General features: G+C 40.1%; 1 protein-coding gene across 1 annotated transcript in view; it reads right to left on the bottom strand.

Annotated features, from left to right (window-relative positions):
- Window positions 1–5,227: 5,227 nt before the first annotated feature.
- The window catches only part of vwc2 (von Willebrand factor C domain containing 2), a 37,597-nt gene continuing 26,340 nt past the window's right edge, over window positions 5,228–16,484 (bottom strand). Inside the window, exon 3 of the mRNA XM_062995135.1 lies at window positions 5,228–5,379. Within this exon, the coding sequence (XP_062851205.1) occupies window positions 5,228–5,379 (152 nt within the window). The remainder of the gene's footprint in view (window positions 5,380–16,484) is intronic.

The following is a 16,484-nucleotide window of genomic DNA, read 5'->3' as shown; positions in this document are numbered from 1 at the left end:
TTGTGGTTTCTAAAACCTTCCACTGATTATCAAACCAGTTATACTTACAAAAATGTTTAAGGTTCTGTACATTTTTATTATATAATAAGTGTGTGTCTGAAAGCTTTAGTAAGGTCTTTTATCTTCATCATAATTGCACCTTGTGTAAAATCTTCCCAACCAAAAGCAAAAGCATTTTTTTAAAGATTAAAATCAGGTACAATTTGCATGGGAACATTTTATGCTCTATTAATATCTAGTACTTTTTAATGTAACTAACGTTATTTTAAGTGGAAATATGTATACAATGTACCGTCACAGTCAGAACTATTTACCCACATTGCAATTAGTATAACTAATATAAGTCAAACCAAAATGCCACTTTTCATGACTTCTGTGGTTTCTTTATTCATTCATTCTTCATTCAACCCATTCATGACAAGCAGCTTTAGTACTTAATAAAGCACCCTTTTGCTGTTATGACCAGCTCAAACCATGATGTATAGCCAGACACCAGCTTCTGACAGTTCTTGAGGAATCTTAGCCCATTCTTCATGGGCAATAGCCTCCTGTTCACTAATAGGCAACTGTGACAGCCACTCCTGAATTTTCCGACTTCTAAAACCAAGCCTTGGTGGACTTTGAGGTAAGGCCCAACGATGCCAAAGCTTCAGCCTCTTCACAGAAGTCATGACATTTTCTCTTAGGATTCCTGATACTTGATTGAATCCATCATGCCCTTCTCCAGAGGAAGCAAAGCAGCCTCAGCGTTTCACCGAGCCACCACCATGTTTTACTGTAGGCAGGGTGTTCTTTTTTGCATGCTTCATTCTTCCTCCACCAGAAAACAGATTTTATCCATCTTCTATCCATAAAAGTATTGTTTACTTCATAGAAGCCCATTCCAGCAAGTACAGATGCAAAGTCTTGGATGCAGGCTTTGCACACCTGGATTTTGAAAGTTCATTCTATTTTTAAAGACACATACTTCAACTGCCATTTATTGGTCTCTCCACAAAGAAAAAATGGGGATTTGATCTGGGTTTTGGCTGGACCACTCAAGGATGCCCTGAAACCACTCCTGCATTGATTTGGCTGCTTTGTGTCACTGACGTGTTGAAAGGTGAACAGCCACTGGAGGAGGTCTCTTCAAGGATGTTTATGTATTCGTCTGCACTCATTTGTCCCTCATTTCTTACCAACTCTCTGTCCGTGCTACTAAGAAGCAACTCCATAGCATGATGCTGCCACCTAAATGACTGTAGAATCTATGACTGTGAAATGAATGAGGCCATTGTCATTCAAAGTGTTGGATATTGTTTAAATATCCTAACCCTGATCTATGCCTTAACATATTTTGATTCACAGAGATTCATAGACAGTTCATTGGACATCATGGCTTGATGTCAGTGCAGTGTAAACTGTGGGACCCTACAGATCCCATGTACATCGATCAGGCATATCATTATAACCACCTCCTTGTTTCTACACTCACTGTCAATTTTATCAGCTCCACTTACCATATAAAAGCACTTTGTAGTCCTACAATTACTGACTGTAGTTCATCTGTTTCTCTACATACTTTTTTAGCCTGCTTTCCACCCGTTCTTCAATGGTCAGGACCCCCACAGGACTACTACAGAGTAGGTATTATTTGGGTGGTGGATCATTATCAGCACTGCAGTGACACTGACATGGTGGTGGTGTGTTAGTGTGTGTTGTGCTGGTATGAGTGAATAAGACACAGCAATGCTGATTGAGTTTTTAAACACCTCACTGTCACTGCTGGACTGAGAATAGTCCACCAACCAAAAACATCCAGCCAACAGTGCTCTGTGGGCAGCGTCCTGTGACCACTGATGAAGGTCTAGATGACCAACTCAAACAGCAGCAATAGATGAACGACCGTCTCTGACTTCTATAAGGTGAACCAACTAGGTAGGAGTGTCTGACAAGAGTGGACAGTAAGTGGACACGGTATTTAAAAACTCCAGCAGCGCTGCTTTGTCTGATCCACTCATACCAGCACAACACACACTAACACACCACCACCATGTCAGTGTCACTGCAGTGCTGAGAATGATCCACCACCTAAATAATACCTACTCTGTGGTGGTCCTGTGGGGGTCCTGTCCATTAAAGAACAGGGTTAAAGCAGGCTAAAAAGGTATGTAGAGAAACAGATGGACTACAGTCACTAATTGTAGAACTACAAAATGCTTCTAGATGGTAAGTGGAGCTGATAAAATGGACAGTGAGTGTAGAAACCAGGGGGTGGTTTTAATGTTATGGCTGATCAGTGTATGTGCCTTTCCAAACAATATCCAACTATAGGTGGTTTCCAATGAAGTTCTAAACACTCTAAAAACTCACCCAAAATGACAATTCTATCTATTCAAAATCATCAAATCAACAAAACAAAAGATTGTGCCAAACAAGCCAGGGGGTCTAAATACTTTTTAAATCTGCTGGATCTCTTCAGTATTTCAGACATATGCACAGTGTAACTTGATTTATTTAGATCATGTAAACATTTACACAGAAACACTTGCCTAAATGCACTTTCATTTAAAAAAATGAGAAATCTATAAGATACAAACAAGCTCCATTTTTTCCTTCAATTCTGCTAAATAGTAAACACATACATTGTGCTGTGAAACATGCTGAGAAGTGTCTATCATTCTAAGTGACTGCTGGCTTGTCTTTCTGACATCTGACAACCATTTGCCTTCCACAGTGACAGCTGTTTACTCTTCGAACATTCTAATGAGTCTGACCCTGTTACGTACATAATGACATATCAAAAAACAGTCACTATAAAAAATAGAATTTAACAGTTATTAAGATATTCCTTGCATGGCACTGGAATTTATTAATACAAACATAAATAAATAGCATTTAGTAACAGTTATAAATCTTAATACAAAGTTCATATAGTGATAGAACCGAATAAATCCCCATTCCCCGTGTATATAGCACTATCAGAAACATGGCACTTTTTTCACTGCTTTTCCAATCGACAGTGTGGTACGGCATGGTAAGGTTACTAATCTAAATCCAAAGCTTGGGGCTATTGGGAGGCTATTGGAAAGCTATGGAGGCTCATCTGTCTTTAAAAGCATCTCATATTCGACTAGCTAGGTGGCATGTCTACTCAGAGCATGTATTGTTATCATACACAACTTTATTAGTTTAAAAAAAGTCATGACCAGATTGGCCATGTCTGAAATCTGGCAACCACAGCCATGATTTGTCTCTTACTCTCACTCTCAACTAAAAGTTACTTCCTACCTCAAATATATTACTAGACAGTTATCAAGTATTTAAACCGATCAGCCATAACATTAAAACCACCTACACTCACTGTCCATTTTATCAGCTCCACTTACCATATAGGAGCACTTTGTAGTTCTACAATTACTGACTGTAATCCATCTGTTTCTCTACATACTTTTTTAGCCTGCTTTCACCCTGATCTTCAATGGTCAGGACCCCCACAGGACCACCACAGAGCAGGTATTATTTAGGTGCTGGATGATTCTCAGCACTGCAGTGACACTGACATGGTGGTGGTGTGTTAGTGTGTGTTGTGCTGGTATAAGTGAATCAGACACAGCAGTGCTGCTGGAGTTTTTAAATACCGTGTCTACTCACTGTCCACTCTATTAGACACTTCTATTTAGTTAGTCCACCTTGTAGATGTAAAGTCAGAGACGATCGCTCATCTATTGCTGCTGTTTGAGTTGGTCATCTTCTAGACCTTCATCAGCGGTCACAGGACGCTGCCCACAGGGCGCTGTTGGCTGGATATATTTGGTTGGTGGACTATTCTCAGTCCAGCAGGGACAGTGAGGTGTTTAAAAACTCCATCAGCGCTGCTGTGACTTATCCACTCATACCAGCACAACACACACTAACACACCATCACCATGTCAATGTCACTGCAGTGCTGAGAATCATCCACCACCCAAATAATACCTGCACTGTGGTGGTCCTGACCATTGAAGAACAGCATGAAAGGGGTCTAAAAAAGTATGTAGAGAAACAGATGGACTACAAGGAGAAACAAGGAGGTGGTTTTAATGTTATGCCTTATCGGTGTATTTGTTCTTGATTTGTAAAATACAACTATGCCAAAAACCCAGATATTCCACATTAATATCAGAATCTACAATGTGTTGCCTGTCTAGTTTATTAGTCTATAGTAATAGTGGTAATTATACAAAAATACAAAATGTCATCTTTTTTCAGTCTTTGAATCTTAATGTTATATTTTGCACAGCGTGAAGTACGTAAATTTAACAATGCTGTAGAACAATGCTGAAGAACTGGAATCAAAATTCTTTTGGGGATTTAGCCTAGCTTGAAGGGCCATTTTTATGTGGGTACCAAAGATAAAATTGAGCTAAATACATAAGCACCTGGAAAATTAAATGTATAAATAAATACAAAGGAATTTGAAATTGTAGTTTTAATTACAATCATGTGACATTGCCTTCGACATTGCCTTCAGTTTTGAAGAAACTGTGAAAGACATTCTCTACATCACTATTAAAGATTGCTGTGCCAGGGTCATGATTGTCCATTTCCAGTTGTCAGTGAACCAGAGCGGCACATCCATTGCAGGGCAACAACTCACAGGCTGACCCGCTTGCTTAAACTCATGGGGCAACATAGTATAGCCTTTTGCTTTGGAAGGTGAATAGGTAATCAGTGTACCCAAAGGAAACTAGGCTTGGAAGTTAGGCTTCAACCCTGGTGTTTACCACTGTGCTTCCCATTTCTAGCTAGAACACCTGCACTATAATTAACTCCTAAATGTGCCCAGTTAGCTCATCTTGGTAACCTTAAAAGAAGAGTTACCATGTTTATCTGGGGTTCTGAAGTATAATGATGGATCACTTGGCAATGGAATAACCACAAAATGTGGGGTCACTGTTTTAAACCGCACCATACCATACTGTGAATAGCAGCATTTATGACACTTCACAGATTTCTGGCTTTGCCACAGCATGAGGAACTTAGCACAATGTGGCCTGGCTACTGGATGTTCCAGTGCTACAGAGAGTCTGAGGTCAGATAGTCACGTGCTCTTACAGTCATTAACAGACAAGTAATCCCTCCAATCCTGTATCAAGGCTTCTGTTTTGGTCTGTTGCAGATCATGGTTGGGCTGGGCCCACCTGACTGACAGCTGTCCACGCGAAGGCTCGGTGTGTTCCGTGAGCTGGGTGGCCCTTATACAGTTTTAACTCTGCTGGCACTCGTTTCTGCTGCAGGTTGCTTGCCGCTCAATGCGCCAGGTACCTTCCTCATATGTGCAGTAGCAGATGGTGCAGTCGTCAATCTTCACCTCACGGCCTGCTGGGATCACAGCCGTGTCAGCAAAACAGTTCGGTCCTAAAAGGTAGAGAGGAAGTTTTAGTGTAAGACGACACAAAAATTTTACATTTTTACTCTGTAAACAGTAACCATTTCTCAAACAAAGACGCAGAAGTCAGTCAAATAGAACGAATTTTTTTTTATATCTAACTGTTTGTTTATTCTGTTTATAAAGTGTACTCTGCAAGAAGGGCCAGCGCATACATGCAGCACTATCTGAATACTTCCAGTCTTTTTATGCTCCACTTCAGTGCAATCACAAGCAGACAGGAATTAGCATGGAAATGTTACCCTTAGGGATCCAGAAGGAAACCTATTACATGACAAAATCTAAAGCTTAGACTCCAAATGCTCCTGCCTCTGGCTTTAAATCAGCACAGGCTAAAGATAATGGTCAGAGAGAATCTAAAAACCATTGACAATCTAATGGCAGGCTGTGAGTAAAAATGTAATGTATAGTGGCAATGTATCCTTCACATTGATCAGTACATTGCCTAAAACCCCTTGGGATTTCAAAACCTATTGCAATACTAATATAAAATGGGATGATATAAACAGTTTAGACCAATTGTCTGGCTGGGAAATTGTACTTAACCTGGCAACAAAGCTGTATTTTAGAAAATTGGAATCCTAGGTGTTTGCGAGGTGTGACCAAAAAAAATCACAAGCAATAAAAACACATTTCAATGTACTTAATGCACACTTTCATCAGTCTGGTAGGAGTTTGGCAGGTTATAGTAGGTACTGTAGGGCTGCCACTAACGACGATTAATCTAGACTATTTTATCGATTAGTCGATTAATCTAGCAATTAATTTTTCTTCAAAAAATTTATATCAGAATCTCATTTACGCTTCTTTTATTTTAACAACAAACTGTGTGGCATAATAATATGGCACAAAACTAAATGTAAACAGGGTTTATGTCCATATTATCAAATTCTCAAGTGCTCCATATTAAACAAAGTGCAGCATGTGTTTATGGCATTCTGTACACAAAGCAATGTGCTTAAACTTATATTCACTCAAAACTTACTTCACATTCTAAGCGATATACAGTGTATCACAAAAGTGAGTACACCCCTCACATTTCTGCAGATATTTAAGTATATCTTTTCATGGGACAACACTGACAAAATGACACTTTGACACAATGAAAAGTAGTCTGTGTGCAGCTTATATAACAGTGTAAATTTATTCTTCCCTCAAAATAACTCAATATACAGCCATTAATGTCTAAACCACCGGCAACAAAAGTGAGTACACCCCTAAGAGACTACACCCCTAAATGTCCAAATTGAGCACTGCTTGTCATTTTCCCTCCAAAATGTCATGTGACTCGTTAGTGTTACTAGGTCTCAGGTGTGCATAGGGAGCAGGCGTGTTCAATTTAGTAGTACAGCTCTCACACTCTCTCATACTGGTCACTGAAAGTTCCAACATGGCACCTCATGGCAAAGAACTCTCTGAGGATCTTAAAAGACGAATTGTTGCACTACATGAAGATGGCCAAGGCTACAAGAAGATTGCCAACACCCTGAAACTGAGCTGCAGCACAGTGGCCAAGATCATCCAGCGTTTTAAAAGAGCAGGGTCCACTCAGAACAGACCTCGCGTTGGTCGTCCAAAGAAGCTGAGTGCACGTGCTCAGCGTCACATCCAACTGCTGTCTTTGAAAGATAGGCGCAGGAGTGCTGTCAGCATTGCTGCAGAGATTGAAAAGGTGGGGGGTCAGCCTGTCAGTGCTCAGACCATACGCCGCACACTACATCAAATTGGTCTGCATGGCTGTCACCCCAGAAGGAAGCCTCTTCTGAAGTCTCTACACAAGAAAGCCCGCAAACAGTTTGCTGAAGACATGTCAACAAAGGACATGGATTACTGGAACCATGTCCTATGGTCTGATGAGACCAAGATTAATTTGTTTGGTTCAGATGGTCTCAAGCATGTGTGGCGGCAATCAGGTGAGGAGTACAAAGATAAGTGTGTCATGCCTACAGTCAAGCATGGTGGTGGGAATGCCATGGTCTGGGGCTGCATGAGTGCAGCAGGTGTTGGGGAGTTACATTTCATTGAGGGAAACATGAACTCCAATATGTACTGTGAAATACTGAAGCAGAGCATGATCCCCTCCCTCCGGAAACTGGGTCACAGGGCAGTGTTCCAGCATGATAATGACCCCAAACACACCTCTAAGACGACCACTGCTTTATTGAAGAGGCTGAGGGTAAAGGTGATGGACTGGCCAAGCATGTCTCCAGACCTAAACCCAATAGAACATCTTTGGGGCATCCTCAAGCGGAAGGTGGAGGAGCGCAAAGTCTCGAATATCCGCCAGCTCCGTGATGTCGTCATGGAGGAGTGGAAAAGCATTCCAGTGGCAACCTGTGAAGCTCTGGTAAACTCCATGCCCAGGAGAGTTAAGGCAGTTCTGGGAAATAATGGTGGCCACACAAAATATTGACACTTCAGGAACTTTCACTAAGGGGTGTACTCACTTTTGTTGCCGGTGGTTTAGACATTAATGGCTGTATATTGAGTTATTTTGAGGGAAGAATAAATTTACACTGTTATATAAGCTGCACACAGACTACTTTTCATTATGTCAAAGTGTCATTTTGTCAGTGTTGTCCCATGAAAAGATATACTTAAATATCTGCAGAAATGTGAGGGGTGTACTCACTTTTGTGATACACTGTAAACAAAGTGGTAAGTGTTTCACATGAGTGTTTCGCTGTGGAAACCGCAAAAATTGCGAGCCCAACACAGCAAGTGAATGCGTCCTAACTGAACAAATACAGTATTCCAAGATCTCGCGATTAAGAAGCTTAATGAAACAATATAGAAGTAAAAATGCAACATCGCTCTAGTGCTGCTGTGGTATCATCAAAGCTTTGCACTGTGTACAAGTTTTTGTTTTGTGCCAGTTTTAAGTATTCCCAAACTTTTGATGATTTGGGTCTTGGAAAACTTTGAGCTTTTCTTTGAAAGCTCTCTACAATCGGCTTCTGACTCTGCTGCAGGCGGCATTTTTTAAGACGTTTAATGCTGCCAACCAGTGACTGGAGCAAATACGACTTAGGTCATGCACGCAGCAAGTAGTGCTAAGGGAAATCAAATGAATGGTTTAAAATGAAAAAGGATCATTCATAATCATAGTTTTAAAAATGATGCATCGACTTAAAATATGCGCCGACGTCATCGACTTGGTCAACCAATCGCGGCAGCCCTAAGGTACTGCAACCTGAAAATTGAAGCCTAATTATGAAAAAGTTATGAATTATAAACCTTAAATTTGTTTCCTTGCAGCTGTTTATTGGTGTACTTGATCTTGTGCTTTGAAATGTTGTCTTGTTGGATTACCCAACTGTGACGGGGCGAACCCCGTGGGTAGTGTCGGACGACCGGTCTGAGGGACTGAAATGGACTGTGAGGACACAGATGTTCTTGTTTTTCCCGCTTTCTTTATTTATACACCAATACACCAGCTATTTACATAAAAACACACACGCACACTTAGGACAAAAACAAAATGGATAAATATACAAACAAGTAACGATCACTTCCAACAACGTATACACAACCACTGACTGCAGAGTCATAAAGGCTTATATATCATGCTGCTTATATATCAGTAACTCCACCCCCAGCTGAACCGATATTATTACAGGTAAGTCTAGAGCACTGAATATACAGTACATACACTTCACTACTTCCAATGGGTAATAGCAGCAATATACAGCCTACTTATACACACTCGTGGCCATGGCACGTTCAATAAATCTAATCATTCACATTATTCAGAGTGTACACTTTCTTTGTTTTAACAGATCTTTTCTCCCCCTCTCCTTCCCAGAGGATGGACCAGCCCAGGTGAGTAAAACACAGTATATGTCTTTAGTTAGTCTTTTTGTTAACCACAGATAAAACAGTTAATAAATACATACATTATTGTTTTTGGTGATGGGTAAGGGTAGCTTACTTCATCACACCAACTTGAGCTTCAGATCAATAACTCTGGTGAGCTAGCGTACTTTACCGCTGCGCCACCTGAGCAGCAGTCAGCAGGTTCTTTATCCAGACTATTATTAGCAAAAGGTGCAATAGCCAACATCAAGGTGACGTAATTTCCCAGAAAGTCTATGGTTATTGTAGCAAGACCGTGCCAGGCCTTATTTTATATAATCTACAACAGTGGTCTCCAACCACCGGGCTGCGGACCAGTACCGCTCCATGGGTGATTTATTACAAGGCCGCACAAAAAAAAAATAATTCAAGATCGTTATTAAATTTACAATACTCTTCGGGTGTTATTGTTCCCAATCACCACTAGGTGGGAGCAGCATCTCTTTGCAGCGAAAAAAGGATTCACACTGATTTTCCATTCTATAGTTATTCTATTTTAAATCCCCCAGCCCCCACTGGTTCGTAAAATTATATCCTATATAAAACCGATCCGTGGTGCAAAAAAAGTTGGGGCTAAGTTGGGATGCTGAGCTACAACAGCATGGCTTCACAAACACAGAGTGCGTGTGCCTGCAGTCTAAAACTGCTCACTGCTGAAAATGTATAGCACTTAATAAAGAGAGGAATCAAATAACAGCAACCACAGACTGTTGTGTAGCTGAAATCGTGTTAAATGTCCATAACTCACTGTGTCAGGTCCAAAACTTGCTGGAGCAAAACTAGTAAAACTAGTAAAACTCTCTATATTCAGCTATTTGACAAAAAGAGTAACATCACTGCTTCTCATATTTCTAATTTCAACTGGCTACAGCTAGTTCTTGGGTAGTGAACACAACATTCACACCAAATTTCAGACATGCTGTCATGTAATGTTGGCTTGACAACTGAAGAAATCTTCATGTCAGGTTTAGTCACTTGTACAATGGAGTTAAAAATGCATGACATTGGTGTTGCTCACACACAACAGAAAATTTTGTGTTTGGAGTGTAATATTCACACCCTCGCTAACAAAGCTAAACCTCTTTCTAATCGACAATTTAAAAAAAACTGTTTTTAAATTTTAGTTTTCAATGCAACAAATGGTATTTTTAAAGGCAGGCCGGCAGACAGGCAGGCTTTCTTGCCTGGCTGTGAGTGTATAACAGATTGGCTCTAATTCCCCCAAGACTTTCAACAGGGCTGATCAGGAGGTGACTTTTAAAAAGAACTAGCACATGGATTGCCATTTTCTGATGTGTGCTTTAACCTTTTAACTTTAACAAAAGCTCCACATTTTTTTTTTTTCTTACTGTGAACGATGACACATTTCCAAAATGCCATTTTAATTGCCTCTGACACTGGGACTGGACAACATGGGTTCTTCTTTTTTTTTGTAAGCCAACTGATAAGCACCAAACACAGACATTAAGCTTTTCATCCTCTACAAAGGTATTATCATAGACAGTAATGCTGCACTCAGGCAGATATAGGTGCATCAATCTGCATAAATATTTGGCTGAGGCTGTCAAAACGTCGGCATGGTTGTATTTATAATCATTTCAATCTGAGTGTTTCAGATCTCCCCTGAATACCAAGTCTGTGTATGAAAATACCACTGTCGTTTCTGATTCATCAAGTACATTTGCACTCCAGATTAGTTCTTGCCTCTGCATATTATTTATATTTCTGCTATGTATGTATAATGTAAACAAGGATTTTTACATGTGAGCTTAAATCCTTATAATTAGGAGAGTCAGAAAAAAATAAATGAAGAAGGCTGAAGAGGGAAAACATCCACACTAAATTACTAATAGCAAAAGTCTGGAGTTTAATTATTCATACTTTGAGTATTTATTTTACTTCAAACCACATTTGGCATGGCAGGTGGGCAGGATACTGTAATCTATGCCCTTCAGCCAAGCTATATAGCAGGTGGGTCAGTTACACCTTTATTTTGTAAACAGACTTATTATAGTGTGTGTTGTGCTGGTATGAGTGGATAAGACACAGCAGCACTGATGGAGTTTTTAAACACCTTACTGTCACTGCTGGACTGAGAATAGTCCACCAACCAAAAATATATCCAGTCAACAGCACCCCATGGGCAGGGTCCTGTGACCACTGATGAAGGTCTAGAAGATGACCAACTCAAACAGCAGCAATAGATGAGCGATCGTGTCTGACTTTACATCTACAAGGTGGACCAACTAGGTAGGAGTGTGTAATAGAGTGGGCACGGTATTAAAAAAAATTCCATATATATATATATATATATATATATATAACTCCGTATATTCACTGAGTACAATAAATAATTGGACTGCCGTTGTATGACATTATTAAATCCACTTTTTAATTAAATTAAAGGTGCATGAGATAGAGTGTTTTTTTAACCGGTAAATTGTTAAACAAGTGCAAAAAACACTGATATGGTTAACACTATATACTTGTAATAGGACCAGCTCGATGGCAAAAAGTGTGCTAGTAGCACCTCAAAAGTAACAGCAATCTAACAATCTAAGAGTAACTATTAAGCATACAATGAGACTGGTAAAATAAAAGTGTAAATAAAAGGGTTAAATGAATGCCTCCATGCTTACATTTTTTAAAACAGTAGTTTATACCAATAAACCGTTATAAGTTCAAGCATCAGACATCAGATACAACAAAACTACAGCCGGGCAGACTGCAAAATCAATGATCCACTGACCAATATGCCTGTATGAATTTAAAACTATTTGAATTTTCTCAACAACTGTAGGATGACATTAAGTGACCTGCAAATGGAAGCTGGAGCAAAGTGCACTTCAAGGATGGTTCAAAATTCATCAACAAGAAGCAAATAAAAGGCAGAAGTTTTTTAAAAGTACATATGGTTTGGACACTGCCATTTGTGCCAGCTACTCGAGTAAAACCCAAGCTCTTGAAAAAGAACACCATTCTGGCAATGGGACAAGCAATACCGTGCTGCAGTCACACAGGGCGGTGTGACCAACCCTTTTGCAGTGACCTCAGGTGCTGTGACCAACCATGTCAAACTAAGCACTGTGACCAAATGAGAAACAATAGATGCCATGAAAACAAACATGCATAGAAAAGGCACCTTGCTTTAATCTGTAAAAAGTGCAAAACTTTGGCTGGAGTCAGCCCAGAAGACAAAGGTAAGCAGCTGATCCTGGTTAAGCTTTGAAGGGTTCATGTACTGGCTGAGTTCTTCTGTCAACCAAATCGGCAGGTGTCTGCGAAAGTAATGGCGGGAGAAGCTAGCAGGTCATTGAGTCCTGGTATTGCAGCTTAACAAGCCAACAAAGAAACACACAGAAACTGACTGTAGTCCATCAGATTCTCTGCATGCTTTGTTAGCCCCCTTTCATGCTGTTCTTCAATGGTCAGGACCCCACAGGACCACCACAGAGTAGGTATTATTTGGGTGGTGTTCATTCTCAGCACTGCAGTGACACTGACATGGTGGTGGTGTTTTAGTGTGTATTGTGCTGGTATGAGTGAATAAAACACAGCAATGCTGATGGAGTTTTTAAACACCTCACTGTCACTGCTGGACTGAGAATAGTCCACCAACCAAAAATACCCAGCCAACAGCGCCCCATAAGCAGCGACCTGTGACCACTGATGAAGGATTAGAAGATGACCAATTCAAACAGCAGCAAAAGATTAGCGATCGTCTCCGACTTTACATCTGCAAGGTGGATCAACTATGTAGGAGAGTCTAATAGAGTGGACATAGAGTGGACAGTGAGTGGACACAGTATTTACAAACTCCAGCAGCACTGCTGTGTCTGATCCACTCATACCAGCACAACACACACTAACACACCACCACCATGTCAGTGTCACTGCAGTGCTGAGAATCATCCACCACCCAAATAATACCTGCACTGTGGTGGTCCTGTGGGAGTCCTGACCATTGAAGAACAGGGTGAAAGCAGTCTTAAAAAAGCATACAGAGAAAAAGATGGACTACAGTCAGAAATTGTAGAACTACAAAGTGCTTCTATATGGTAAGTTAAGCTGATAAAATGGACAGTGAGTGTAGAAACAAGGTGGTTATATATACAGTATATCAACTATAATTTTTAGCAGACTATAATTTAGTGAATAAAATTATTAAATGCATAGCCTAAACTAAGCACCAAAGCAGTAGTCTGGAGGCTAAACATAAAGGGGAGTGTCATTAAAGACTCTTTAGTTCATTCATTTCCCAAAGCTTCAGCAGTTACTGAGATCAGGAGGAAAAATGAATGAAATCTTAAACCCTGACAATGGCAAACTCTCTTTTTACTTCATTAAAGTGTATGCGCTTAAAAAGAGACCAAAATATAGCAAATGAACATTGACCTGAGGATCACAGAAAAGTCTTCCCTCTAATAAAGTTCTTCAATACACATGCATTATAGATGCTTCTAAATGACCTTGCTCTGCAGTGCTGGAAGAAAATGAGCTTGGTTAGCAGTGTGGGCTTTTGGGAAGGGAGATATGAAAGCATTAATTAATTATGGTATTATCATTAAAAGTCACATGTTGCTTTGAATATTTATAGTTATCTGTTATAACCAACTGGCATTCGGGGTTATATTAAACCTCCTATTTTGTTTCTGTAACTTATAAGATGTCATGACATTTACTCCAGGGTGACGAACATACAGTATGTGCAATAGACATATTGTGTATATAATAAGTACATAAAAAGGCAATAATACGTTTTGTTCTTCTTTATTGTCATGTAAACATGAAAGAGATCTTGCAAAACATTCGAAAAATTGGGGCACTTTGAAAAATGAAAGAAAAACTACAAACTTTAATTTGTTAAATTGCTTGAACTTTAATTCAGCTGATGAAGGTTCAAAGAAAGAATTTTTAGTGTTTTCAATGACAAACATCATTGTATTTTTTTAAAATATAAAAAACAATCGAATATAATGCCTCCAATACATGAAACAAGTTACAATGTTACAATGAAATACTGTATTGAAAGGTTCCACAATTAGCAATTGTCATTTAAAAAATGGTGATTGTATTTGTAGACTGCAGTCTTCGACTGTGTAGTAAACCAGATACCAAAGAGTAATGTTATAATAGTAACCACTCTATCAGTGATGCAAACTGCTTATGTGACCTACTGTTCAGTATGCCAGTATGTGGCTTGGAATACAAGACATTAAAAAGCAAGGGTAGGTTGCAAGCAAGGATGTGTCATGGTTCACCACTTTGCACCAAACCGTCTTTAAACTGACTGCAATCTTGCATTCAGAAACATTGTGAGAGAACTGTCAAAGTATGTAGGCCTGTACAGTGAGGCCAAAAAGTATTTAGTCAGCCACTGATTGTGCAAGTTCTCCTACTTAGAAAGATGAGAGAGGTCTGTAATTGTCATCATAGGTACACTTCAACTATGAGAGACAAAATAAGAAAAAAAAATCCAGGAAATCACATTGTAGGATTTTTAAAGAATTTATTTGTAAATTATGGTGGAAAATAAGTATTTGGTCAATAACAAAAGTTCAACTCAATACTTTGTAACATAACCTTTGTTGGCAATGACAGAGGTCAAACGTTTCCTGTAAGTCTTCACCAGGTTTGCACACACTGTAGCTGGTATTTTGGCCCATTCCTCCATGCAGATCTCCTCTAGAGCAGTGATGTTTTGGGGCTGTCGCTGGGCAACACGGACTTTCAACTCCCTCCACAAATTTTCTATGGGGTTGAGGTCTGGAGACTGGCTAGGCCACTCCAGGACCTTGAAATGCTTTTTACGGAGCCACTCCTTCGTTGCCCGAGTGGTGTGTTTGGGACCATTGTCATGCTGGAAGACCCAGCCACGTTCCATCTTCAATGCTCTCACTGATGGAAGGAGGTTTTGGCTTAAAATCTCACGATACATGGCCCCGTTCATTCTTCCCTTAACACGGATCAGTCGTCCTGTCCCCTTTGCAGAAAAACAGCCCCAAAGCATGATGTTTCTACCCCCATGCTTCACAGTAGGTATGGTGTTCTTGGGATGCAACTCAGCATTCTTCTTCCTCCAAACACGACGAGTTGAGTTTTTACCAAAAAGTTCCATTTTGGTTTCATCTGACCACATGATATTCTCCCAATCCTCTTCTGGATCATCCATATGCTCTCTGGCAAACTTCAGATGGGCCTGGACATGTACTGGCTTAAGCAGGGGGACACGCCTGGCACTGCAGGATTTGAGTCCCTCTCGGCGTAGTGTGTTACTGATGGTAGCCTTTGTTACTTTGGTCCCAGCTCTCTGCAGGTCATTCATCAGGTCCCTCCGTGTAGTTCTGGGATTTTTGCTCACCGTTCTCATGATCATTTTGACCCCACGGGATGAGATCTTGCGTGGGGCCCCAGATCGAGGGAGATTATCAATGGTCTTGTATGTCTTCCATTTTCTTACAATTGCTCCCACAGTTGATTTATTCACACCAACCTGCTAGCCTATTGTAGATTCACTCTTCCCAGCCTGGTGCAGGTCTACATTTTTCTTCCTGGTGTCCTTCGACAGCTCTTTGGTCTTGGCCATGGTTGAGTTTGGAGTCTGACTGTTTGAGGCTGTGGACAGGTGTCTTTTATACAGATAACGAGGTCAAACAGGTGCCATTAATACAGGTAACGAACGGAGGACAGAAGAGCTTCTTAAAGAAGAAGTTACAGGTCTGTGAGAACCAGAAATCTTGCTTGTTTCTGGGTGACCAAATACTTATTTTCCACCATAATTTACAAATAAATTCTTTAAAAATCCTACAATGTGATTTCCTGGATTTTTTTTTCTCATTTTGTCTCCCATAGTAGAAGTGTACCTATGATGAAAATTGCAGACCTCTCTCATCTTTCTAAGTAGGAGAACCTGCACAATCAGTGGCTGACTAAATACTTTTTGGCCCCACTGTATGTATGTATTATCTACATTTTATAATATTGTAAAACAGTGTAGGAAGTTAAGAGAAATGTCATAACGTCCAAGCGCAGGAACCGCTGCTGAATGTGTGTAAGAGTACTTTGGAAAATTACTGTCACTTAACACAGTCCACTTCATCAAAAATGCAATCTGAAACTGTATCATGCAAAGTGGAAGCATATAATAATTTTGAGCAGAAATGCCATTGATTTCTCTAGGCCAAAAGTTATCTTAGATGGACCGAAAAACATGGAAACG

Source organism: Trichomycterus rosablanca, chromosome 5 (genome assembly GCF_030014385.1).
Source record: "Trichomycterus rosablanca isolate fTriRos1 chromosome 5, fTriRos1.hap1, whole genome shotgun sequence".
Taxonomy (NCBI): domain Eukaryota; kingdom Metazoa; phylum Chordata; class Actinopteri; order Siluriformes; family Trichomycteridae; genus Trichomycterus; species Trichomycterus rosablanca.
The sequence above is the reverse complement of the archived record's forward strand: the minus strand, read 5'-3'. Positions and strand labels throughout refer to the sequence as shown.